General features: G+C 41.2%; 2 protein-coding genes across 3 annotated transcripts in view; both read left to right on the forward strand.

Moving 5' to 3' along the window:
* NXPE3 (neurexophilin and PC-esterase domain family member 3) overlaps nucleotides 1–19,233 on the forward strand; it is a 48,885-nt gene extending 29,652 nt beyond the window's left edge. The window contains exons 4-5 of the mRNA XM_007445547.1: nucleotides 14,445–14,651; nucleotides 17,786–19,233. Of these exons, the coding sequence (XP_007445609.1) occupies nucleotides 14,445–14,651; nucleotides 17,786–18,336 (758 nt within the window). The 3' untranslated portion in view covers nucleotides 18,337–19,233. The remainder of the gene's footprint in view (nucleotides 1–14,444; nucleotides 14,652–17,785) is intronic.
* A 4,254-nt stretch (nucleotides 19,234–23,487) lies between these two features.
* Nucleotides 23,488–24,894, forward strand: part of NFKBIZ (NFKB inhibitor zeta) — a 31,135-nt gene continuing 29,728 nt past the window's right edge. Inside the window, exon 1 of one of the 2 annotated variants that reach the window (XM_007445550.1) lies at nucleotides 23,488–23,688. The gene's annotated coding sequence lies outside the window, so the exon portion shown is untranslated. The remainder of the gene's footprint in view (nucleotides 23,689–24,894) is intronic. The other variant, XM_007445549.1, reaches the window with a different exon arrangement.

The raw sequence follows: 24,894 nt of genomic DNA on the forward strand, positions 1-24,894 counted from the left end.
TTGGCCCAACGATACTGATTTTGGACTCCTGGCCTCAGAACTGTAAGAGAATAAAGTTGCGTTGTTTTAAGCCACTAAATTTGTGGTAATTTGTTATAGCAGCTACAGGAAACTAATACAGAGACTATGTAAACATTCTGTTTCTGCTTAAACTTTCATCTACTAACTTTAGCATTCATCATTCGATCTTCCCTGCAGCAGTTATTTCTGTGGTGTCCTAATGGTGACTTGCTCTATCTCTCATTTTTAAGACATTTATTAATTGAAATTTTTCTGTAAGGAAGAGTTGTCCCTTCTTCACCATTAATTTAATTTTATCAGTATAGACTCCTGACTATTTCATTCTTTGGATTATAATCCAATTCAGTTGTTCAAATTGTTCCACTTTTGGTAGTTTAGAACTTTTTTAGTTTGGCTTCTGTGCCCTTTTAATATGCTCTCATTCTTTTTTTTTTTTTTCATTCACGTATGTTTTAATTCAATGCAAATAACTTACATTTATCTATCACTTATAATTTTATTATCAATGTGATAGGTAGGACAGGGGTTGTTATTTCCATTTTATTTTATTTTTTACATCTTTATTGGGGTATAATTGCTTTACAATGGTGTGTTAGTTTCTGCTTTATAACAAAGTGAATCAGTTATACATATACATATGTTCCCATATCTCTTCCCTCTTGCATCTCCCTCCCTCCCACCCTCCCTATCCCACCCCTCTAGGTGGTCACAAAGCACCGAGCTGATCTCCCTGTGCTATGTGGCTGCTTCCCACTAGCTATCTATTTTACGTTTGGTTTTGTATATATGTCCATGCCTCTCTCTCGCTTTGTCACAGCTCACCCTTCCCCTGCCCCATGACATGCTCTCATTCTTTTAATTAATTAACTTTATTTATTTTTTTTTTTTGCGGTACGCGGGCCTCTTACTGCTGTGGCCTCTCCCGTTGCGGAGCACAGGCTCCGGACGCGCAGGCTCAGGAGCCATGTCTCACGGGCCCAGCCTCTCCGCAGCATGTGGGATCTTCCCGGACCAGGGCACGAACCCGTGTCCCCTGCATCGGCAGGCGGACTCTCAACCACTGCGCCACCAGGGAAGCCCTAATTAACTTATTTTTTTTGAGCACTTCCTTACTTTACGGTACCACAGGATATTTCAGGTCCATCTTATATTTTCTTTGCCCAGGCCTTGGAAGTGTTCATAATATTTACACTTATATTATTTCACTTATGAATCCTATATTTTGAAGGTTTTATTTTCCCTGTGACACTTCATAATTTATATATTAGTTAATTGATTTTCATACAAGGTACTCTTCTCAGGTGCATGTTTAGAGTCTGGTGGATTGCTTGAGGTTGCCAGTGCTACCCCCATGCACACATAATTCCAGTCAAAAGCAAAGAAACACAGCTTTCAATTAGACTAGACTATCTTATCAAGGGCAAGCATCTGGTTTCTGACAGGCTTTTCCAGTGTCAGAATTACTACTGAATTTTCATAAGCATCTGCACGGTGGTTCTCAGACCATTATAGCCTAATGGTGTGGGACCTTGATGGCTTCTAACCTCATCAGCAACTAAACTAGCGCTCATATTTTTGGGGGATTTTACTGAAAGTTTACGATAGGACTAGATTTAATAGCAGTAGAATAAATATCAACATCTTTATAGCTTTTTACTATTTTCTCTGTTTATTGAAATTTATCTCATATGCAATAGAGCACACAGATCATAAGCATACAGTACAGTGGAGTTTTACACGTGTACATATCTTTGTAGGGTGAATTCTAAGATGACTCCCAATGATCCATGCCCTTATATAAACCCTTCCCTTCAATTATATGACAAAGTTGACTTTAAAAAAAGAGAGATTGGGCTTCCTTGGTGGCGCAGTGGTTGAGAATCCGCCTGCCAATGCAGGGGACACGGGTTCGTGCCCCGGTCCTGGAGAATCCCCCATGCTGTGGAGCGGCTGGGCCCGTGAGCCATGGCCGCTGAGCCTGCGCATCCGGAGCCTGTGCTCCGCAATGGGAGAGGCCACAACAGTGAGAGGCCCGCGTACTGCAAAAACAAAAAAAAGAGATTTTCCTGGGTGGATCTGACCTAACCAGATAAGTCCTTAACAGGGACCAGGTTCTTCCAGAAGAAAGAGATTGAAAGTGTGAGAAGGATTCCATGTGAGGGAGATACTTCATTGCTGGCTTTAAAGATGAAGGAGGCCATGGGGCAGGGAATGTAGGCAGCTTCTAAGAGTTGAAGGGCATTCCCTGGCTGACGACCAGCAAGGAAATGAGAAACTCAATCTTATAACCACAAGGAACTGAATTTGGCTAACACCTTGAACAAACTTGGAAGCAGATTTTTCTCCAGAGCCTTCAGAAAGGAACACAGCCCTGCTAACATCCTGATTTCCACCTGTGAGATCCTGAGCAGAGAACCTAGCCATACCAGGCTCTAGATTTCTGACGTGCAGAACTGTGGGAAAATAAATGCCCCTTTTTTTTTTTTTTTTTTTTTGCGGTATGCAGCCCTCTCACTTTTGTGGCCTCTCTAGTTGCAGAGCACAGGCTCCGGACGCGCAGGCTCAGTGGCCATGGCTCACGGGCCCAGCTGCTCCGCGACATGTGGGATCTTCCCGGACCAGGGCACGAACCCATGTCCCCTGCATCGGCAGGTGGACTCTCAACCCCTGCGCCACCAGGGAAGCCCAATGCCCCTTGTTTTTAAGCTGTTAAGTTTGTGGTGATTTGTTACACAGCAATAGAAAACTAATTAACTACCACCCAGATCAAGATATAGAATGTTTACAGTGTATAGAATATTTCCAGTGTTCCAGTATGGCCCCTTATTGTGACAACTGCACTTTCACACTATTACAGTGTCAAATTATCACAACAGCCCTTCAGAATAACTAGTAGTTTGTCCGTTTTACAGATAATGAAACCAAGGTCCAGGTCCAGTTAACTTAGGAAATCAAAGGACTCACATCCTATACATAACATCCAGCAAACTGATATCATTTGGGGAAAGGAAGCCCACAGCCGTTTCAATAATAAATGTAGGTCTCTGTAAATGGTCCCATCTCTGCTACCTCCTGTCTCCTCAACTCTCTGAGAAACTTTGGCAAGTCACTCTGACTTGCTTTCTTTACCTCTAAAAGATATTTGGTCTAGCTATTCTTTGAGGTCCCTTTCAACATTCTCTGAATCTACAGGTATTTCTACCTCACATAGCATTTTTATCTTTCCTTTGTAAAATGCATAGCTTTTAGGGGACTAAAATAGAACAGAAGAAAATCAACTTCCCAAGGTTTTGTGGGGGAAAACTCAAGCCAGTATGGTGGCTGAGTAGCTAGGACCTCCTCACGTTCCCAGCACTGGACAGGGCATGCCCAGAGCTTGGCACGCTATCCTCACTCCTTACCTCCCCGAGGTGGTGCCCGGGTATTCCTGTGCTCATGTTCCCTGGTCAGGGAATTGTTTGCCTCCATTTCTTCTCTGACTTGTCTTTCCTTCCCCTCATGAACCACGTTCTCCCTTTGGCCAGACTTTTACTGTTCTTCTAACTCCATGCCAGAAAATTAAGGGACCTGTGTTCACACATGTGCACACACCTCCCACCCTTAATCCACACAGTATCGCTCTCGTCCAGCTCTTTCTAGATCATTTAGGAAAATTTATCTCTGCCTTTTTCTCTCTCATTTTGTCGCATTTGTGGTCCAAATAGCTCTTATTATGGCTAATGAATGATATGGGATGATGCCCTTTGGAGGAAAATGTAAGCTGTGGGCTTTTCAAGAGAAGCCAGGACATTTTAGAGAAGCAGGAACCTTACTTGCAAATAATCAAAACTGTCCCTCCTGATTTTGCATAAAGATCTTTATATCTGCTCTTACAATTGCCTGCCTGTAAACTTCCTTCACCATCAATGTTCAAGACAACCATAAAATTGAGTAATAACTCATTTTTGTTTTTTAATTATTTTCATTCCACTTGTACAGTACATTAAGAATTATATTATTGATTTAAGGGGCTTTCATATCTCAGATATCTTATGTGAAAATGTATTCTGAGCTCCAAGAAACACTGACTTTTTAAAACAACTTCAGACTTCTTGAAATCATATTAGTGAGGAAATGTTTTTGTCCCAGTTGACCATAAGAGGGCAATGTAGGTAAACACATTTCACTTTAAAAATATGTTCTGTTATCTAGCGCTGCATGTTTAAAGAATTAATGTCAGGTTCAGTAATTGATTTGCTTTGCTTGACTTAACTCTGATAGTAAATATAATTAACATTTGAATGGAAATGGTAATTGTTTCCTGTGTGATATACCCGTTTCTTTATGACCCTTATTTGACAGTAGACTCAGCTACTGAGTCTATAGACTTAACTGTTGTAAATATTGTGACTTCAAAATCACTTTTAATTCCCATTCCAGTAAATGTTTTCTTTATGTCCCAGGTGTCTGCTCAGGAGCTCTCTGGCCTGTGCAGCCTTGATGTGATGATACAGTGAGGAGCTTTGGGCAAGGTGTGGTGACATGGTAAAGCCACACTTGGTAGCATGTTGAGAAATTGCTTTTGAATAAGCCAAGCAAGTGTTTACCCTAACCCTCATTTTTCTTTGATAATCACATTGGCCAAAAGAGCATTTACAATTCTGTTTACTTTTCAATTTAGACCCTGAACCTGCAAAGCATTAGCAGATACCTAAGAAAAAAGATTAAGTATGCATTGTCAAATAGGGCATCTTCTTTGAAGGGAGTAAAAGCAAAATAATTTTGTTTCTTTTTGTTTCTTTTTTAACATCTTTATTGGATTATAATTGCTTTACAACGGTGTGTTAGTTTCTGCTTTATAACAAAGTGAATCAGCTAAACATATACATATATCCCCATATCTCCTCCCTCTTGCGCCTCCCTCCCACCCTCCCTATCCACCCCTCTAGGTGGTCACAAAGCACCGAGCTGATCTCCCTATTTCCCAATAGCTATCTGTTTTACATTTGGTAGTATATGTAAGTCCATGCCACTCTCTCACTTTGTCTCAGCTTACTCTTCCCCTTCCCAGTGTCCGCAAGGCCATTCTCCGCGTCTGCGTCTTTATTCCTGTCCTGCCCCTAGGTTCTTCAGAGCCTTTATTTTTATTTTTAGAATCCATATATAAGTGTTATATATGAGGTATTTGTTTTTCTCTTCCTGACTTAATTCACTATGTATGACAGACTCTAGGCCCATCCACCTCACTACACATAACTCAATTTTGTTTCTTTATATGGCTGAGTAATACTCCATTGTATATATGTGCCACATCTTCTTTATCCATTCATCTGTCGATGGACCCTTAGGTTGCTTCCATGTCCTGGCTATTGTAAGTAGAGCTGCAATGAACATTGTGGTACATGACTCTTTTTGAATTATGGTTTTCTCAGGATATATGCCCAGTAGTGGGATTGCTGGGTCATATGGTAGTTCAATTTTTAGTTTTTTAAGGAACCTCCCTACTGTTCTCCATAGTGGCTGTATCAATTTACATTCCCACCAACAGTGCAAGAGGGTCCCCTTTTCTCCACACCCTCTCCAGCATTTATTGTTTGTAGATTTTTTGATGATGGCCATTCTCACTGGTGTGAGGTGATACCTCCTTGCAGTTTTGATTTGCATTTCTCTAATGATTAGTGATGTTGAGCATTCTTTCATGTGTTTGTTGGCAATCTGTATATCTTCTTTGGAAAAATGTCTATTTAGGTCTTCTGACAAATTTTTGATTGGGTTTTTTGTTTTTTTAATGTTGAGCTGCATGAGTTGTTTATATATTTTGGAGATTAATCCTTTGTCAGTTGTTTCATTTGCAAATATTTTCTCCCATTCAGAGGGTTGTCTTTTCGTCTTGTTTATAGTTTCCTTTGCTGTGCAAAAGCTTTCAAATTTCATTAGGTCCCACTTGTTTATTTTTGTTTTTATTTCCATTTCTCTAGGAGGTGGGTCAAAACGGAGTTTGCTGTGGTTTATGTCATAGAGTCTTCTGCCTATGTTTTCCTCTAAGAGTTTTATAGTGTCTGGCCTACATTTAGGTCTTTAATCCATTTTGAGTTTATTTTTGTGTATGGTGTTAGGGAGTGTTCTAATTTCATTCTTTTACATATAGCTGTCCAATTTTCCCAGCACCACTTATTGAAGAGGCTGTCTTTTCTCCTTTGTATATTTTTGCCTCATTTATCAAAAATAAGGTGACCGTATGTGCATGGGTTTATCTCTGGGCTTTCTATCCTGTCCCATTGATCTATATTTCTGTTTTTGTGACAGTACCATACTGTCTAGATTACTGTAGCTTTGTAGTATAGTCTGAAGTCCAGGAGCCTGATTCCTCTAGCTCCATTTTTCTTTGTCAAGATTGCTTTGGCTATTTGGGGTCTTTTGTGTTTCCATACAAATTGTGAAATTTTTCGTTCTAGTTCTGTGAAAAATGCCAATGGTAGTTTGATAGGGATTGCATTGAATCTGTAGATTGCTTTGGGTAGTAGACTTATTTTCACAATGTTGATTCTTCCAATCCAAGAACATGGTATATCTCTCCATCTATTTGTATCATCTTTAATTTCTTTCATTAGTGTCTTATAGTTTTCTGCATACAGGTCTTGTCTCCTTAGGTAGGTTTATTCCTAAGTATTTTATTCTTTTTGTTGCAGTGGTAAATGGGAATGTTTCCTTAATTTCTCTGTCAGATTTTTCATCCTTAGTATATACGAATGCAAGAGATTTCTGTGCATTAATTTTGTATCCTGCTGCTTTACCAAATTCATTGATTAGCTCTAGTAGTTTTCTGGTAGCATCTTTAGGATTCTCTATGAATAGTATCATGTCATCTGCAAATAGGGACAGCTTTACTTCTTCTTTTCCGATTTGGATTCCTTTTATTTCTTTTTCTTCTCTGATTGCTGTGGCTAAAACTTCCAAAACTATGTTGAATAACAGTGGTGAGAGTGGACAACCTTGTCTTGTTCCTGATCTTAGAGGAAATGGTTTCAGTTTTTCACCATTGAGAACAATGTTAGCTGTGGGTTTGTCATATATAGCCTTTATTATGTTGAGGTAAGTTCTCTCTCTGCCTACTTTCTGGAGGGTTTTTATCGTAAATGGGTGTTGAATTTTTTTTTTTTTAAGATGTTGGGGGAAGGAGTTTAGTAATTTATTTATTTTTTTGCTGTGTTGGGTCTTCGTTTCTGTGCGAGGGCTTTCTCTAGTTGTGGCAAGTGGGGGGCCACTCTTCATTGCGGTGCGTGGACCTCTCACTGTCGCGGCCTCTCTTGTTGCGGAGCACAGGCTCCAGATGCGCGGCTCAGTGGTTGTGGCACACGGGCCTAGTTGCTTCGCGGCATGTGAGATCCTCCCAGAACAGGGCTTGAACCCATGTCCCCTGCATTATCAGGCAGATTCTCAACCACTGCGCTACCAGGGAAGCCCATGGGTGTTGAATTTTGTCCAAAGCTTTTTCTGCATCTGTTGAGATGATCATATGGTTTTTCTCCTTCAATTTGTTAATATGGTTTATCTCATTGATTGATTGATTGATTGATTTTGGCTGCGTTGGATTTTCATTGCTGGGCATGGACTTTCTCTAGTTGTGGTGAGCGGGGGCTACTCTTTGTTGTGGTGCACGGGCTTCTCATTGCAGCAGTGGCTTCTCTTGTTGCAGAGCACGGGCTCTAGGTGCGTGGGCTTCAGTAGTTGTGGCACGCAGGCTCAGTAGTTGTGGCTCGTGGGCTCTAGAGTGCAGCCTCAGTAGTTGTGATGCACGGGCTTCGTTGCACCGCGGCATGTGGGATCTTCCTGGACCAGGGCTTGAACCTGTGTCCCCTGCATTGGCAGGCAGATTCCTAACCACTGTGCCACCAGGAAAGTCCCTATCACATTGATTGATTTGCGCATATTGAAGAATCGTTGCATTCCTGGGATAAACCCCACTTAGTCATGGTGTGTGATCCTTTTAATGTGCTGTTGGGTTCTGTTTGCTAGTATTTTGTTGAGGATTTTTGCATCTATGTTCATCAGTGATATTGGCCTGTAGTTTTCTTACTTTGTGACATCTTTGTCTGGTTTTGGTATCAGGGTGATGGTGGCCTCAGAGAATGAGTTTGGGAGTGTTCCTCCCTCTGCTATATTTTGGAAGAGTTTGAGAAGGATAGGTGTTAGCTCTTCTCTAAATATTTGATAGAATTCGCCTGTGTAGCCATCTCATCATGGGCTTTTGTTTGTTGGAAGATTTTAATCACAGTCTCAATTTCAGTGCTTGTGATTGGTCTGTTTATATTTCTTCCTGGTTCAGTCTCAGAAGGTTGTGCTTTTTTAAGAATTTGTCCATTTCTTCCAGGTTGTCCATTTTATTGGCATATAGTTGCTTGTACTAATCTCTCATGATCCCTTGTATTTCTGCAGTGTCAGTTGTTACTTCTCCTTTTTCATTTCTAATTCTCTTGATTTGAGTCTTCTCCCTTTTCTTCTTGATGCATCTGGCTAATGGTTTATCAATTTTGTTTATCTTCTCAAAGAACCAGCTTTTACTTTTACTGATCTTTGCTATTCTTTCCTTCATATCTTTTTCATTTTTTTCTGATCTGATCTTTATGATTTCTTTCCTTCTGCCAGCTTGGGTTTTTTGTTCTTTTTGTTGTTCTGCTTTCTCTAATTGCTTTACGTGTAAAGTTAGGTTGTTTACTTGAGATGTTTCTTGTTTCTTGAGGTAGGATTGTATTGCTATAAACTTCCCTCTTAGAACTGCTTTTGCTGCATCCTATAGGTTTTGGGTCATCATGTTTTCATTGTCATTTGTTTCTAGGTATTTTTTGATTTCCTCTTTGATTTCTTCAGTGATCTCTTGGTTATTAAGTTGTGTACTGTTTAGGCTCCATGTGTTTGTATTTTTTACAGATTTTTTCCTGTAATTGATATGTAGTCTGATAGTGTTGTGGTCAGAAAAGATACTTGGTACAATTTCAATTTTCTTAAATTTATCAAGGCTTGATTTGTGAGCCAAGATAGGGTATGTCCTGGAGAATGTTCCATTAGCACTGGAAAAGAAAGTGTATTCTGTTGTTTTTGGATGGAATGTCCTCTAAATATCAATTAAGTCCATCTTGTTTAATGTATCATTTAAAGCTTGTGTTTCCTTATTTATTTTCATTTTGGATAATCTGTCCATTGGTGAAAGTGGAGTGTTAAAGTCCCCTGCTATGATTGTGTTACTGTCGCTTTCCCCTTTTATGGCTGTTAGCATTTGCCTTATGTATTGAAGTGCTCCTACGTTGGGTGCATGCATATTTACAATTGTTATATCTTCTTCTTGGTTTGACCCCTTGATTATTATGTAGTGTCCTTCTTTGTCTCTTGTAATAGTCTTTATTTTAAAGTCTATTTTGTCTGATATGAGAATTGCTACTCCAACTTTCTTTTTATTTCCATTTACATGGAATATCTTTTTCCATCCCCTCACTTTCATTCTGTATGTGTCCCTAGGTCTGAAGTGGGTCTCTTGTAGACAGGATATATATGGGTCTTGTTTCTGTATCCATTCAGCCACTTCTCTGTGTTTTGCTTGGAATATTTAATCCATTTACATTTAAGGTAATTATCGATATATATATTCCTATTACCATTGTCTTAATTGTCTTGGGTTTGTTATTGTAGGTCTTTTCCTTGTCTTGTGTTTCCTGCCTAGAGAAGTTCCTTTAGCATTTGTTGTAAAGCTCTTTTGGCGGTGCTGAATTTTCTTAGCTTTTGCTTGTTTGTAAAGGTTTTAATTTCTCTGTTGAATCTGAATGAGATCCTTGCTGGGTAGAGTAATCTTGGTTGTAGGTTTTCCCTTACATCACTTTAAGTATGTCCTGCCACTCCCTTCTGCCTTGTAGAGTTTCAGCTGAAAGATCAGCTGTTAACCTTATGGGGATTCCCTTGTATGTTTTTTGTTGGGATTCCCTTGTATGTTATTTGTTGGTTTTCCCTTGCTGCTTTTTGTTTTGTTTTCTTTTGTTTTTTTGAGGTATGTGGGCCTCTCACTGTTGTGGCCTCTCCTGTTACGGAGCACAGGCTCCGGACATGCAGGCTTAGCGGCCATGGCTCACGGGCCCAGCCGCTCCACGGCATGTGGGATCTTCCCGGACCAGGGCATGAACCCGTGTCCCCTGCATCGGCAGGCGGACTCTCAACCACTGCGCCACCAGGGAAGCCCCATCCCTTTCTGCTTTTAGTATTTTTTCTTTAATTTTTGATAGTTTGATTAATATGTGTCTTGGCATGTTTCTCCTTGGATTTATCCTGTATGGGACTCTCTATGCTTCCTGGAGTTGATCGACTATTTCCTTTCCCATATTAGGGAAGTTTTTAACTATAATCTCTTCAAATATTTTCTCAGTCCCTTTCTTTTTCTCTTATTCTTCTGGGACCCCTATATTTCGAATGTTGGTGTGTTTACTGTTGTCCGAGAGGTCTCTAAGACTGTCCTCAATTCTTTTCATTGTTTTTTCTTTATTCTGCTCTGCAGTAGTTATTTACACTATTTTATCTTCCAGGTCACTTATCCGTTCTCCTGTCTCAGTTATTCTGCTGTTGATTCCTTCTAGAGAATTTTTAATTTCATTTATGGTGTTCATCATTGTTTTTTTGCTCTTTAGTTCTTCTAGGTCCTTGTTAAACCTTTCTTGAATTTTCTCCATTCTATTTCCAAGACTTTGGATCATCTCTACTATCATTACTCTCAATTCTTTTTCAGGTAGACTGACTATTTCCTCATTTGTTTGGTCTGGTGTGTTTTTAGCTTGCTACTTCATCTGCTGTGTGTTTGTCTGTCTTCTCATTTTGCTTATCTTACTGTGTTTGGGGTCTCCTTTTTGCAGGCTGCAGGTTCATAGTTCCTGTTGTTTTTGGTGGCTGTCCCCAGTGGCTAAGGTTGGTTCAGTACATTGTGTAGGCTTTCTGGTGGAGGGGACTAGTGCCTGTGTTCTGGTGGATGAGGCTGGATCTTGTCTTTCTCATGGGCAGGACTGTGTCCGGTGGTGTGTTTTGGGGTGTCTGTGACCTTACTATGATTTTAGGCAGCCTCTCTGCTAATGGGTGGGGTTGTGTTCCTGTCTTACTAGTTGTTTGTCATAGGGTGTCCGGCACTGTAGCTTGCTGGTCGTTGAGTGGAGCTGGGTCTTAGTGTTGAGATGGAGATCTCTGGGAGAGCTCTCAGTGACTGATATTACGTGGGGCTGGGTGGTCTCTGGTGGACCAATGTCATGAACTCGGCTTTCCCACCTCAGAGGCTCAGGCCTGACACCCGGCCGGAGCACTGAGAACCTGTGAGCCACACGGCTCAGAAGAAAAGGGAGAAAGAAAGAAAGAGAGGGAAAAAAGAGAGAGAGAGAGAGGAAGGAAGGAAGGAAGAAAGAAGAAAGGAAGGAAGGAAGGAAGGAAGGAAGGAAGAATTAAAATAAAAAAATTAAAAAGTAATTATTAAAAATAAAAAAATTAAAATGTAAGAAAAAAAGAAAAAAAGAAAGAAAGAAGGGAGCAACCAAACCAAAAAACAAATCCACCAATGATGATAAGTGCTAAAAATTATACTAAAATAAAACAACAAAAATATGGACAGAACTCTAGGACAAATGGTAAAAGCAAAGCTATACAGGCAAAATCACACAAAGAAGCATACACATACACACTCACAAAAAGAGAAAAAGGAAAAAAGTACATATATCTATATATTAAAAAAAGAGGAAGAGAGCAATCAAATCAATAAATAAATCTACCAATAATAATAATCTCTAAATACTAAACTAAGATAAACATAAAGCCAGAAACAAATTAGATGCAGAAAGCAAACCCCTAGTCTACAGTTGCTCCCGGAGTCCACCACCTCAATTTTGGGATGATTTGTTGTCTGTTCAGGTATTCCAGAGATGCAGGGTATATCACATTGATTGTGGAGATTTAATCTGCTGCTCCTGAGGCTGCTGGGAGAGATTTCCGTTTCTCTTCTTTGTACACACAGCATCTGGGGTCCAGCTTTGGATTTGGCTCCACCTGTGCGTGTACGTCACCTGAGGGCGTCTGTTCTTCATTCAGACAGAACAAGGTTAAAGGAGCAGCTGATTAGGGGGCTCTGGCTCACTCAGGCCGAGGGGAGGGAGGGGTACAGAATGCGGGGCGAGCCTGCGGCGGCAGAGGCTGGCGGGACATTGCACCAGCCTGAGGTATGCCGTGCGTTCTCCCGGGGGAGTTGTCCCTGGATCACGGGACCCTGGCAGTGGCGGGCTGCACAGGCTCCCCGCAGGGGAGGTGTGGATAGTGACCTGTGCTCGCACACGGGCTTCTTGGTGGCGGCAGCAGCAGCCTTAGCGTCTTATGCCCGTCTCTGGGGTCCGCGCGGAGAGCCGTGGCTCACGGCCATCTCTGGAGCTCGTTTAGGTGGTGTTCTGAATCCCCTCTCCTCGCGCACCCCAAACAATGGTCTCTTGCCCCTTAGGCAGTTCTAGACTTTTTTCTGGACTCCCTCCCAGCTAGCTGTGGTGCAGTAGCCCCCTTCAGGCTGTCTTCACGCAGCCAACCCCAGTTCTCTCCCTGGGATCCGACCTCAGAAGCCCGAGCCTCAGCTCCCAGCCCCCTCCCGCCCCGGCGGGTGAGCACACAAGCCTCTCGGGCTGGTGAGTGCCGGTCGGCACGGATCCTCTGTGCGGGAATCTCTCCGCTTTGCCCTCCGCACCCCTGTTGCTGTGCTCTTCTCTGTGGCTCCGAAGCTTTCCCCCTCCGCCACCCGCAGTCTCCGCCCGTGAAGGGGCTTCCTAGTGTGTGGAAACCTTGCCTCCTTCACAGCTCCCTCCCACTGGTGCAGGTCCCGTCCCTGTTCTTTTGCCTCTGTTTTTCCTTTCTTCTTTTGCCCTACCCAGGTACGTGGGGAGTTTCTTGCCTTTTGGGAGGTCTGAGGTCTTCTGCCAGCGTTCAGTAGGTGTTTTGTAGGAGTTGTTCCACGTGTAGATGTATTTCTGATGTATTTGTGGGGAGGAAGGTGATCTCCACGTCTTACTGCTCCGCCATCCTGAAGGTCTCCTTCCAAAATAATTTTTAGTATAGAAATAATATCAAGAAATCAAAGAAGCTGAAAATAGTCACAAATAGGAGACTCACTTAAATTTAAATTTCTGAGTCATATTTAAATTTAAATTTAAATTTCTGAGCATTTGGATTTTAAATTGTGGTTTAACAGGTGAGACTATAAAATTACTGGATTATTGTCAAGATTTCAAGTTTGAGCTGTGTAAGGGAGTGATATAAAATGATTGGTGGTTTTTTGAAGATTGTATGTTTGAATAATAAGTGTTAGAAATGAATAAATGTACTCTTTCAGGAAAAAAGCCAAAAAGAAAGATATCTATTAACATCTCTTTTTGAGAGGCGATGTAACACAGTGGTTAAGAGCATGGGCTTGGGGGCTCACCAGCTTGGATTAGATCCTGGCTTTGCTACATACTAGCTCTGGATCAAGTTGCTTAAATGTTTTGAAAGGTAAGGATAATAGGACCTACCTTAAAGGGTTATTGTGAGCATCCCATGAGATAATAAATTTAATTGCTCAGAACAGTGTCTGGTGCAGAGTAAACCTGCAAGAAATATTAGGCATCCCTGTTGAAGCATGTAAAGCGTGCCATTTTTGCAGTGGCATTTTCTGAGTGAGGTGTTAGGATAGAAAGGTGTTGACTTTCTCTGTGAAAGGTATCCTGGCATTTGTGTTATCATGTGTAGCTAGGCTACAACCATGAGTACACACTGCTGATACAATTTTTATATTGTTCATTGTGCATAAAGACTTCTGAACCTTTTGTGTTGTGGGCAGTAAATCTTTAGAATGTGTGTCATTGGTTTGTTTTCTGTATTCAGTGGTGGTTTTCCAAGTTAGTATTTGATTGTAGGACCCATGGATTGAAACTTTTCTTTTTAATGGGCTGAGAAACAGTGTGGACTAATATTATTATGCATATATAAAATATGAATTTAAATTTTTACTTGCCTCACAGGCATTTGGATGAGAAGTTCTTCTCCTGTTCTGGGATAATGCTGGACAATGCTTACATCTACACATTTCCTTGGTTTTGGCCTGCCTTTATTTTTGGCTTTGAGAAAAACATGCGTAATCAGAGGGAATGATCAACGTCCCCTTTCCCCTTTGAGGGTGTCCACAGACACCCTCACACCCACTTCAGATCTTCCTATTTTTGTGCAAAGGAGAACTTTTTGTAGGAGGGGGAAAGTCTGGGATTTCTTTGAGATGTGTTGGCAGGAAATGTTATCCGTAGCCAGCAAGCTAACAAACATAGGGGCATAATTGTGTTTCTTACAACATTTTTTAGGTATGGTTTGTTGGAGGAGAATTTCAGAATATCTTTTTTTTTTTTTTTTTTTTTTTTTTCCAGAAAGCAACAACCTAGAACTATCTCAAGGCTTAGGAACTTTTCCTTCTGGCTATTATTACAAAAATCAGTGGAGGCCCAGAAAGTTTAAGATGCGCCAGTTTAATGACCCTGACAACATTACAGAATGCTTACAGAGAAAAGTGGTGTATTTATTTGGTGACTCGACAATCAGGCAATGGTTTGAATACCTCACTACATTTGTTCCAGGTTGGTACTTTGCTTTTTGTTTCATAACTCTTTCCCACACATACAAAATTCAGCTTTGAAATAAGCAGACCCAGTCCGGTGCCTGAAGAAAGGCATCAGGTGAGGAAGCAGTTATTTCTCTGTAGGACTGAAGAGGTGTCCTAACCTTGGAGAGATGAGTGATAGTTTCTGATCAATGGTGGGGCTGTGATGCATCGATGAAAGCACTGGCTGCTTGTTGAAGTTCATACTACGCATGAGCTGTGTGACCCTGGATGAGTCATCTACTTCTCAGGGCTTCACTTTTCCAAGTGTGAGCTGAGGCAGCAGGACACTATCACCTCACAGGTGTCTTTCACTTCTAGCATTCTGGGCTGTGAGATAGAAGTGAACATTTCCAGTTGTTTCTCTTGTAGTTCTGTTTGGTCCAACTCCAAGTTTATCATAGATTTAAGTGGAAGGAGGCAGTGAAACTGTCACACATTTTAATGCATCCATGCGGCAGAGCCATCCCTGCTCACCCCTTGGGCTGTCCATTGGTGTGACTCTGAGGTGGAGCTGCCTCCCAGCAAGGGAGATTCTGGTCAGTCCCAGTCTTCTTAGCTTCTTGGTCTCCCTGCTGGGCTCTGGGGCAGCTCTCCAGACTTGGAATAAAACCCCAGTCATGGGAGGGCCATCCCTTATTCACAGTGGGCCTTTTCCTCTTCCTGGAAGTGGTGTGGATGGAGTGAGGAGGGATGGATTTGGGGCAGCAGGACTAAAGGCCCCGCTTAGAGTTTAGAGAGCTGATGAATAGTTCTGTGGGAACTGGGTTTTTTTGTTTGTGTGTTTTTAATTTTTTTTTTAACTTTTTATTTTTGGAGTATAGCCGATTAACAATGTTGTGATAGTTTCAGGTGTACCGCAAAGCAACTCTGCCATACATATACATGTATCCATTCTCCCCCAGCCTCCCTTCCCATCCAGGCTGCCACATAACATTGAGCAGAGGGAACTGTTTCTGATGGCTGTTTATGGACAGGGCTTTTCATAAAGCAAATTCCCACAGTTGGGAGTGGTTGTGTGTGATGTTTTTCTTTTTTCTCTTTTATTTATTACATCAACTTAGTTTCAAATTTAATTTTTAGAAGGAAGGAAAGGAGGAAGTAGATATGACCCCTCAAAATAGAAAGTTAATTCCGTGTTTGATTTGCTTGCTTTTTTATTGAAACAGACATAGCAGAGTTCTAGTTGATGAAGTGTAAGTTAAAAAGCAGGAGAAGGGAAATCATTTGTATGACATGATGCTAGGCACAGTTCGTTGTTGACCAGGTAGGGCCCTCTAGGAGCCTGTAGTTGCTTGATTCTTTTCTTTTTTTTAAAATAGATTTATTTTATTTATTTATTTTTGGCTGCGTTGGGTCTTCCGTTGCTGCGCGTGGGCTTCCTCTAGTTGCGGTGAGGGGGGACTTCTCTTTGTTGCGGTGCGAGGACTTCTCATTGCGGTGGCTTCTCTTGTTGCAGAGCACAGGCTCTAGGTACATGGGCTTCAGTAGTTGTGGCACACAGGCTTCGGCAGTTGTGTTCGTGGGCTCTAGAGCGCAGGCTCAGTAGTTGTGGTGCACAGGCTTAGTTGCTCTGCGGCATGTGGGATCTTCTCGGACCAGGGCTCGAACCCGTGTCCCCTGCATTGGCAGGCGGATTCCTAACCACTGTGCCACCAGGGAAGCTCCAGTTGCTTGATTCTTAAGTTCTAATGACGTAGCTTGGTATTTCCTTTCATAGAAATGATCACATCGCGTGTCTTGAGCATTTTCCACCCTACCCTTTGCAGACAGATCTTTACCCGATAAAGCCTTGTGTTGGGCTTGATCTTAATCAAAAGAAAGAATGGTTAATTGAGCTTTTATTCAATTTAAGTGGGGCCACATGCTAAGTAGTAATGAATTAGGTGTGAGAATTTAGAAGAGGAGCCTGGGAACTCATGGAGAAAAAAGTGAAACCTTGACTTTAACCCTTAGAGTAAATAATATGGGACAATTATAGTTTGATGGTACTTCTTCAGAATTGACTGTAAACTCCTTGAGGGCAAGGACTGTGACTTACCCATCTGAGCATTGCTGGCTTTTTTTTTTAAAGCTGGGAAACTATTCTAATTTATTTTATTATTTTTTTATTCAATTTTTTTTTTCTTTTTGGCCGTGCCATGAGGGATCTTAATTCCTTGACCAGGGATTGAACCCATGCCCCCTGCAGTGGAAGTGTGGAATCTTAACCACTGGACCGCCAGCAAAGTCCTGCATTGCTGGCTTATAGCACAATAGTGCTGGCACGGAATAGGTGCTTAGGAAATGTGAATTCAGTTTGGCTGCCAAGGGTTACTTAATCTGGTCTGTGTAAGGCACTTATAGGAATATTTAGGGGTATGAGACAGACCCTCTTTCCTCATGGGGTGAATGTTCAGTGATGAATTGTACAGCCTTTTTGAGGAGTAATAAGGGAGAATAATAATTGATTCCTGGGATCTTCAGAGGAGCAGGACTTGGAAACACAACTTAGATAAAGTAGAGGGAGAGAAGGGAATTCTAACTTGTGCTGCTGTGTTTGTTATGACAGAGAGAGAGAGGTTTTCTAAGACATAAACAGGGTTTTCCATCCATAGGGTGAAATTGAAACTCAAAAGAAGCATGGTTGCTTCCTTCTTTTGCTTATTTCAAAAAGAGGTATTTGGTTACTATTATGTGTTTGTAAAAAAGCAGAAGTTATATAGTTTTTGACCTGGAAGAAATAATATTGATCAGTTAGAACAGTAATGTGTAAATGCCAAATCGATGTTTAGATATTCAACAGTCAGTGCAAACAGGAAGATTTCTTGGCCTAATAATTAGAGGTAAGCAGGTTATTTTGCTTCTCAGGTCTAGAATCAATTGCTGATGGTATTACTTGTAATGTCATGCTTATGGAGTGATTTAAATAATCAATATGTTAAAATATAAAGGTCCATTGAAGCCAGGGGGGCCAAGGTGAAGTGAAATAGGTGTTTCCTTTACATTTGTATTGTACCTTTTTGTTGTTTTATTTTAAAAAATTGTTCTTTGAAGCCACTAACTAAAGAATAATCAAAATATATCTCTTGGTTTAAACATTCTTATGAATCTGAGTTTCCCTTGTTTCAGATTTAGTGGAGTTTAACTTGGGTAGCCCCAAGAATGTGGGTCCCTTCCTTGCGGTGGACCAGAAGCACAACATCCTGCTCAAATACCGCTGCCACGGTCCACCGATCCGCTTCACGACCGTCTTTAGCAATGACCTCCGTTATGTGGCGAATGAGCTGAATGGCATCGTGGGAGGGAAGAACACAGTGGTTGCCATAGCTGTGTGGTCTCATTTCAGCACCTTCCCCTTGGAAGTGTATATCCGTCGGCTCAGGAACATCCGTCGAGCCGTGGTTCAGCTCTTGGATCGAAGCCCTAAGACTGTGGTAGTCATCCGGACAGCCAACGCCCAAGAGCTGGGACCTGAAGTGAGCCTTTTCAACAGCGACTGGTATAACTTTCAGCTGGACACCATCCTTCGGAAGATGTTCTCAGGAGTTGGGGTGTATCTCGTTGATGCCTGGGAGATGACCCTGGCCCATTATCTGCCCCACAAGCTACATCCAGATGAAGTTATTGTGAAGAACCAACTGGACATGTTCTTGTCCTTTGTGTGCCCCTTGGAGAGCTAGTCTGCCCTGCAGGGGACTGGAGGAATCACATTCAGTGACCTTCTCTATCACCTGCACTATGGAAAGTTTATGGGTGGCCCTATGGAGAGATGGCTGCTGTTGATATGTATTTAAAATTTTAAAAAAGAGCTGGACTTTATATAATGACTTGTAAGGAGCTTAGAAAATGCAGATTACACTTATACCTACCTATAGGATTTTTTCCCATTTTGACTTATCTATGGGGGAACGATTATTAACAGCATTTACACTCTATTGCCCCCGTAACCAAAGATTTAGTATCTGAGTGTGTTTGAACTAGCTTCTCCTGGGAGGGGAGGGGATACTGTACTAAAAAGTGTGAAAAATGTTGTGACCTAAGTGGAAGGGACAAGTTTGGTTGGCAGTGGAGTGTTTGTATCTTGTCTGGTAAAGGAAATTGAGCACATCTACATGAATAGCGTAATTGGTACATCTTCAGTGGGAAGTGAATTAACCCCAAGTCTTGTAGTCAGTGGCTCCTGTAACACACTGAAGACTGCTGTGTCTTAGAAGTTTATCTTGATAATCCAGTTTTTTCTGGATTACTTGAAAAGGCCAGTGTCCTTGGTCAGAACTTTCTAATGAGAATATTTACAGTTTCCGGTTTTTATCTAGAAAAGAAGCAAAAGGGAAATATGAAAGCAGTATATATAAAATCTGTGCGTTGAATTGATATTTGCATTGGGTAATTGCTACTTATCTGATTCAGCTAAATTTTACAGGATGAATACTTATTCTAAAATAACCACTTTTGGAGCTGGAAGGGGAAAATCTATAAAGGAAAATTTATTTTTGTGTTCTGAAGTTTGAGGGTTTCAAGATTTGACTTTTATGTAAAGATTGCTATTTGTTATAAAGTTGTAGAAATTATTTCCATCAATTTCGAGTATTTCTTTTTTGGTTGTTATTTTGAATTGCATACCCAAATTAGAAATTAAAATCTAATTAAAAATTAAATTTAGATATTGAAATCTGTGATGGGTTGATTTGGGCATAAGGTACACACATTCTGTCATGCTTGGAAGTAAAAGGTGCTGTTCATATTGGCTCTCTTAAAATAATTGAATTATCAATTTTACTTGACTGTCTTTACCTTATTAATTTTAAATAAGTTTAAATTAATTTGTGCCATTTTAGTAAGTACTCTTTTTGAGCTACAATATAGTTTTGTTTATCCCTAAATGAACATGTGAAGAAACTGGGGAGGCTTTAGAGATGAAGACAGATGCCTAAAGCATGAAAAAATACACCCTTAGAAGAATGGGTCAAAGAATCTGGGTTTCGGGCTTCTCTGGTGGCGCAGTGGTTGGGAGTCTGCCTACCGATGCAGGGGATGCGGGTTCGTGCCCTGGTCCAGGAAGATCCCACGTGCCGCAGAGCGGCTGGGCCCGTGAGCCATGGCCGCTGAGCCTGCGCATCCGGAGCCTGTGCTCCGCGGGGGGAGAGGCCACAACAGTGAGAGGCCCGCGTACCGCAAAAAAAAAAAAAAAAAAGAATCTGGGTTTTTAACTTAAAACAGAGTTTAAGATCTTTCTTTCCTAGCCTTGAGGGCCACCTTCAATTTTATAAAATAAATATGATTTTAAATTATTTTCTGAGTCTGAAGTGGAGCAGGTAGTTAAATATATTAAGATGGCTTAATTTTAATGGTCTTTAACCTTTAGAGTGTCTAAAGATCACTTGGAATATTTTTTTTTGTTTTTTTTAAATTAATTTTTTTTGGCTGCGTAGGGCCTTCATTGCTGTGTGCGAGTTTTCTCTCATTGCGGTGAGCGGTGCCTACTCTTTGTTGCGGTGCGTGGGCTTCTCACTGTGGTGGCTTCTCTTGTTGCTCAGCGTAGGCTCTGGGCGTGTGGGCTTCATTAGTTGTGGCACATAGGCTCAGTAGTTGTGGCTCGTGGGCTCTAGAGTGCAGGCTCTGTAGTTGTGGCACATGGGCTTAGTTGCTCTGTGACACATGGGATCTTCCTGGGCCAGGGCTCGAACCCATGTCCCCTGCACTGACAGGCGGATTCTTAACCACTGCACCACTAGGGAAGTCCCTCACTCGGAATATTTGATAAAAATGCAGAATTAGGGGCTACGCCTCTGGGAATTGTGGAATCAACCTTAGTGACAAATGCCCAGGAGTTCTGATGCAATGGTGGTATTCTATGTTTTGAGAAACACAGAGGGAAGATAGAACTAAGGAAATAGTATTTTTTGTCTATTATTTTAGGAGCTTTTCCCATAACATTTAATTCTGATCATGGTCTAATAGTGCAGATAATAGCTCCATTTTATAGATGAGAAACTTGAGTTTAGATTTGAACTAAGGTATGTGAGAGTCCATAGCCCTTTTCAACTAGAATTTTTTGGATTTTGTAAAGAGGTTTTATTTTTTATGAAAGAACTTTTGAGCATTTACTCAAGGATCACTGGAGGAGGCTGAGTCATGTCTTCCCAGGAGAATTTCAATTTCCACTGCCTCTCCAGAGCTTTGGAGTGGTACTACTTGTTTGTGCAAATGATTTCTCATGATCTCATCCCATTAATTTTTTTTTTGAGGGGGGGTATGCGGGCCTCTCACTGTTGTGGCCTCTCCCGTTGCGGAGCACAGGCTCCGGACGCACAGGCTCAGCGGCCATGGCTCACGGGCCCAGCTGCTCCGCGGCATGTGGGATCTTCCCAGACCGGGGCACGAACCCGTGTCGCCTGCGTCGGCAGGCAGACTCTCAACCACTGTGCCATCAGGGAAGCCCCATCCCGTTAATTTTTGATTTAGTGACATGTCCTAAAGATCTGATGACACAGTTTCTTAAAGTATTCTCATTCACTCTGTCCTTCTAATGTGTCTTTCTATGCTCGTGTGGAAGTTAAAAAAAATTTCTAAGTGTAGAGTTCGGAATATTACCTAAATCATTCTCAGAACAATTTTAATTTCTTCTGAAAAGTTTATTTTAAGCCAGTACCATGTGTTTCCATTATAAATGTAAAGGATATTAAATAAACATATTGTAAAATCTAGAAAAAGAAAATCTATGGATAGAATCCATAATTCTATCATCTGTGATGAGCATTAGCAGTTTGGTTTATTTTCTTCTAGGTTTTTTAAATCACATAGCTGTAATCACAGAGAACATGTAATTTTTATCTGTGTTTTTAAATTTAACATGCAAATATTTTTCTATGTTTTCATGACTTAATTATAAAAGTCTGCCTAACAGTTTAGCTAAATGATGTCATTACATAGGTTGGCCATTTAGATTTATAATGAAATATTAAAATGGTGATTAATATATAATTTCATTGGGTTAAAATATCGATTTTTATTTTAGAATGACAGCATTAACTTCATTTAGTGGATCTCCTCTATTCTAGAACTCAGATGATTGATTTGATGCTACTTGTGAAAGGGAGAATCCATAATAAGGCTCTTCTATGAAAATTATATTTTATAAAAGTTAAGAGTAACTTTTCTTTAGCAAACATAAGTTTGTTGTTCCAATATGATCCATTTTACCTTTCTGAACAACCATCATTTTGTTAAATACCAACTGACTGATACTTCCCAGCTTCAGATATTAAGTTTCAGATTGATACATCTGGGCACTTGCCAAGAATGTGTATGGTAAGCCTTTATATCCGTGTGTTGCAAGCCAGAGGTGAGTCTGCTTCTGGGCCCTATTAAAGGAAATAGCAGTTACCCAGAAAGAACTAGGAAATAAAACTCCAAGGGAAACAACAGAAATAAGACCTCCCCACTCCGTTCCCACCCCACTCCCTTCCCCCGCAAAAAAAAGCTGCTCAGCATTATCTTTGTAGATCTGGGTAAATTCAGCTTTTAAAGATTAGCTAGTCGCTCATGCCAGAAATCCAAGTGTATTCATTCTCTAGTGTTAAACATTTTTCTCTCCAGGCTTTATATCTTCAGTGGAGTGCATTTGCCTGACTCCTCAGTGTGCAATAAATAAATAAGGTCTGGAAAGTGTTCTTTTCCTCTTTGAAAGTGAGACCACAGTCCCAGAGTGCTAGGGGCGCCTAGGAATCCTGGGGGAGGACGGGGGTGAGGGTGGAAAATCAGAGGGTTGTTGAGGGCATCAGTTTATAGGATGCAGGAGGTAGAAGGGCACAAAATGCACTTCAAGTTCACTTTGTCTCAGAAGTGCACTTACAGCTTAACTTTTTAGAAAACGTGTGAACTTAAGTGTGTTACATTTTGCTTTTCAATATTCTGCGTGAAATGAGAGGAAGTCAGGCTTCTTTTAAGAAGGATCGTCTGCTGTCAAAGTTTTAAGGATATTCTGGTGTTTAGGTCTAGATGACCATTCCTATTGGAGAAGCAGATATTTCCTGTCTAATTCTAAAGCTGGATTGTAAGACTGCCTTGGGGGGGGGCGGGGGGGGGGAAGCAGTACAGAGATGACAGTCGAAAGTGTCCCAAAAGAAAAAGAAGCCACAGTGAAACCTAATGTAGAAGGTATCTTTTCACTGTTGCGCAATGGTTCATTCTCTGTTTAAATTCACCCCACATGAAAATAATGTAATCTTCATGTTACGGGACCACTGCTTTATTTACATCGCAGATTCCTTGTCCTTTAGTTTGTCAGTGAAGGCACACGATGGGGACACTACTTTCTGATTGCCATATTTGAAAAGCCGCGCTGTAGAAAGCATCCCCCTCCTCAGCCCCCGCACTTAAAGGCTGTACAGAAAAAGCGAAAGAAGCAGAGAAGGTGAATCTGAGGAGGGTGCAAGGCCAATGCAGGCAGTAAGTTCACTGAGACGTTTAAAAAAGGCATCCCTAAAAAAAAAACGTTTTGTTTACAGATTTGCTTCTGATTCCTCTGCGCGGTTCCAGTCCAGGTCTTGGAGCCGACCCTTGAGGGGAATGTCCGGGACTAGGGTCGGTACCTTTCTGGCCTGGGAATTTCCAGGGTGCAGAAAAAAGTACACGAACGAAGTCCTTGCTGCTCCCTTCCCGCCGTCTCCGCCCCTCCTCTGTGCCCACGCAGCCCCTTTCGAATGAGAGTTGGACTGTATTCTGTATTTTAGGAAACAGGTCCTTAGCATCCCCCGCCCCCATCCCTTTCTAGAGCGGTGAGCAGAAAGCGAACGCTATAAAGGGGGCCAGGGAGAGGGCCTGGCCTTCTCTTGCCAAGAGGTCAGACGCCGGCGAGTTCTTAGAGAAAAAGGCTGCTTAACTGTCGCTGCTGCTTATCATGTAACCTCAAAAGGAAACTGATCATCTTTCTCGTGCTCTCACGTACTTGGGTTATTATCGCTGATTACAGCTGGAAACAGTTGATTTGCCTTTACGTATTTGTATGACTTGACTCTTCAAACACAAAGGTATATTTTTATTATTTTATATTTAGTATGAAAAAGTATCTTAAAAGCTTTTTTTTTTCTTTTCCCATATTCAGATTCTTTACTTTGGAGTCACTTTCTGATATTTGGGTGATCATACTTGTTTTGGGGCAAAATATTAGGGGGCAGTATTTTGGGGAAGGAAAATTTGGGATGTTTTTATAGTTTGGTAATGACTATGAATTGTGTCTGTTCGCCTTGAAGGCCCAGGAAAGTCTAAGATGCTGATGGAAGAGGTTGGTGGGATGGGTGATGAAAGTATCATAAATCTAATGTAAAAACTGTTATTTAGCCAGTGAAGTAGGCTTTGATACTCCTAGTTAGAAATCTCCCAGGAAGTTTGAGTGTGGGCTTAGAGGTATACTTTCTCACCAAGGGTAGGCATAGAGCTATATCTTTATGGAAAAATATATCTGAGTAGATCAAAATGTTGTATAGCATGTAGTTCTTATATTACCTTTGTAAAATGAAAGACATGTATTACAAGACCATTGTATGAACAAAGGAAATCTTGAAGTTTGATGACTTGGCTGAACCCCCAGATCTATTACAATCTGGGATTTTGTGTGAATAAAAGTGCATTTGTAGGTAGGATGGATTGAGATTGTCTCCAGGAGGATTAGTGAACTGCCATATGGGGTGGATGTGTCTCAGAGGATGACATTTATTATGTAAATTTTAAGCACTTTGTAATATATATTCCCTCACTTTAAATCTGGCATCTAAAGAAATACATTATTGATCAGGTGGAATAATTTTTTTTTTTTGGCCTCTCCTGTCAGTAGGTTGTTTAGACAATAAAAGAAGAGAAAAATTTCAAAGGCTTATTCATTCCCCTCAACAATCCCTGATAGAGATCAACCACACAGATCCCCTAAACATTCAGATAACCCTAAAGTCTTTTTATTTGGCTTCAGAATACAATGTATGATCTACCACCTCTCTTCATTATAACATCAATTTGCTTTGGCTAAAGACACAGTTGGATAGGGTACAGAGGCTATATAGGAGAGACAGTCTGGGAAGAGTTAGCACAAGAGCTGGGTGCACGGGAGTCCCCTGGTAGCCTAGTGGTTAGGATTCCAGGCTTTTAATGCTGGGGTCTGGGTTCAATCCCTGGTCGGGGAACTGAGATCCGGCAAGGCAAGCAGCGTGGCCAAAAAAAAAAAAAAAAAAAAGGGGGAACAA

Source organism: Lipotes vexillifer, unplaced genomic scaffold (genome assembly GCF_000442215.2).
Source record: "Lipotes vexillifer unplaced genomic scaffold, Lipotes_vexillifer_v1.1 scaffold1016, whole genome shotgun sequence".
In the NCBI taxonomy this organism is placed as follows: Eukaryota; Metazoa; Chordata; class Mammalia; order Artiodactyla; family Lipotidae; genus Lipotes; species Lipotes vexillifer.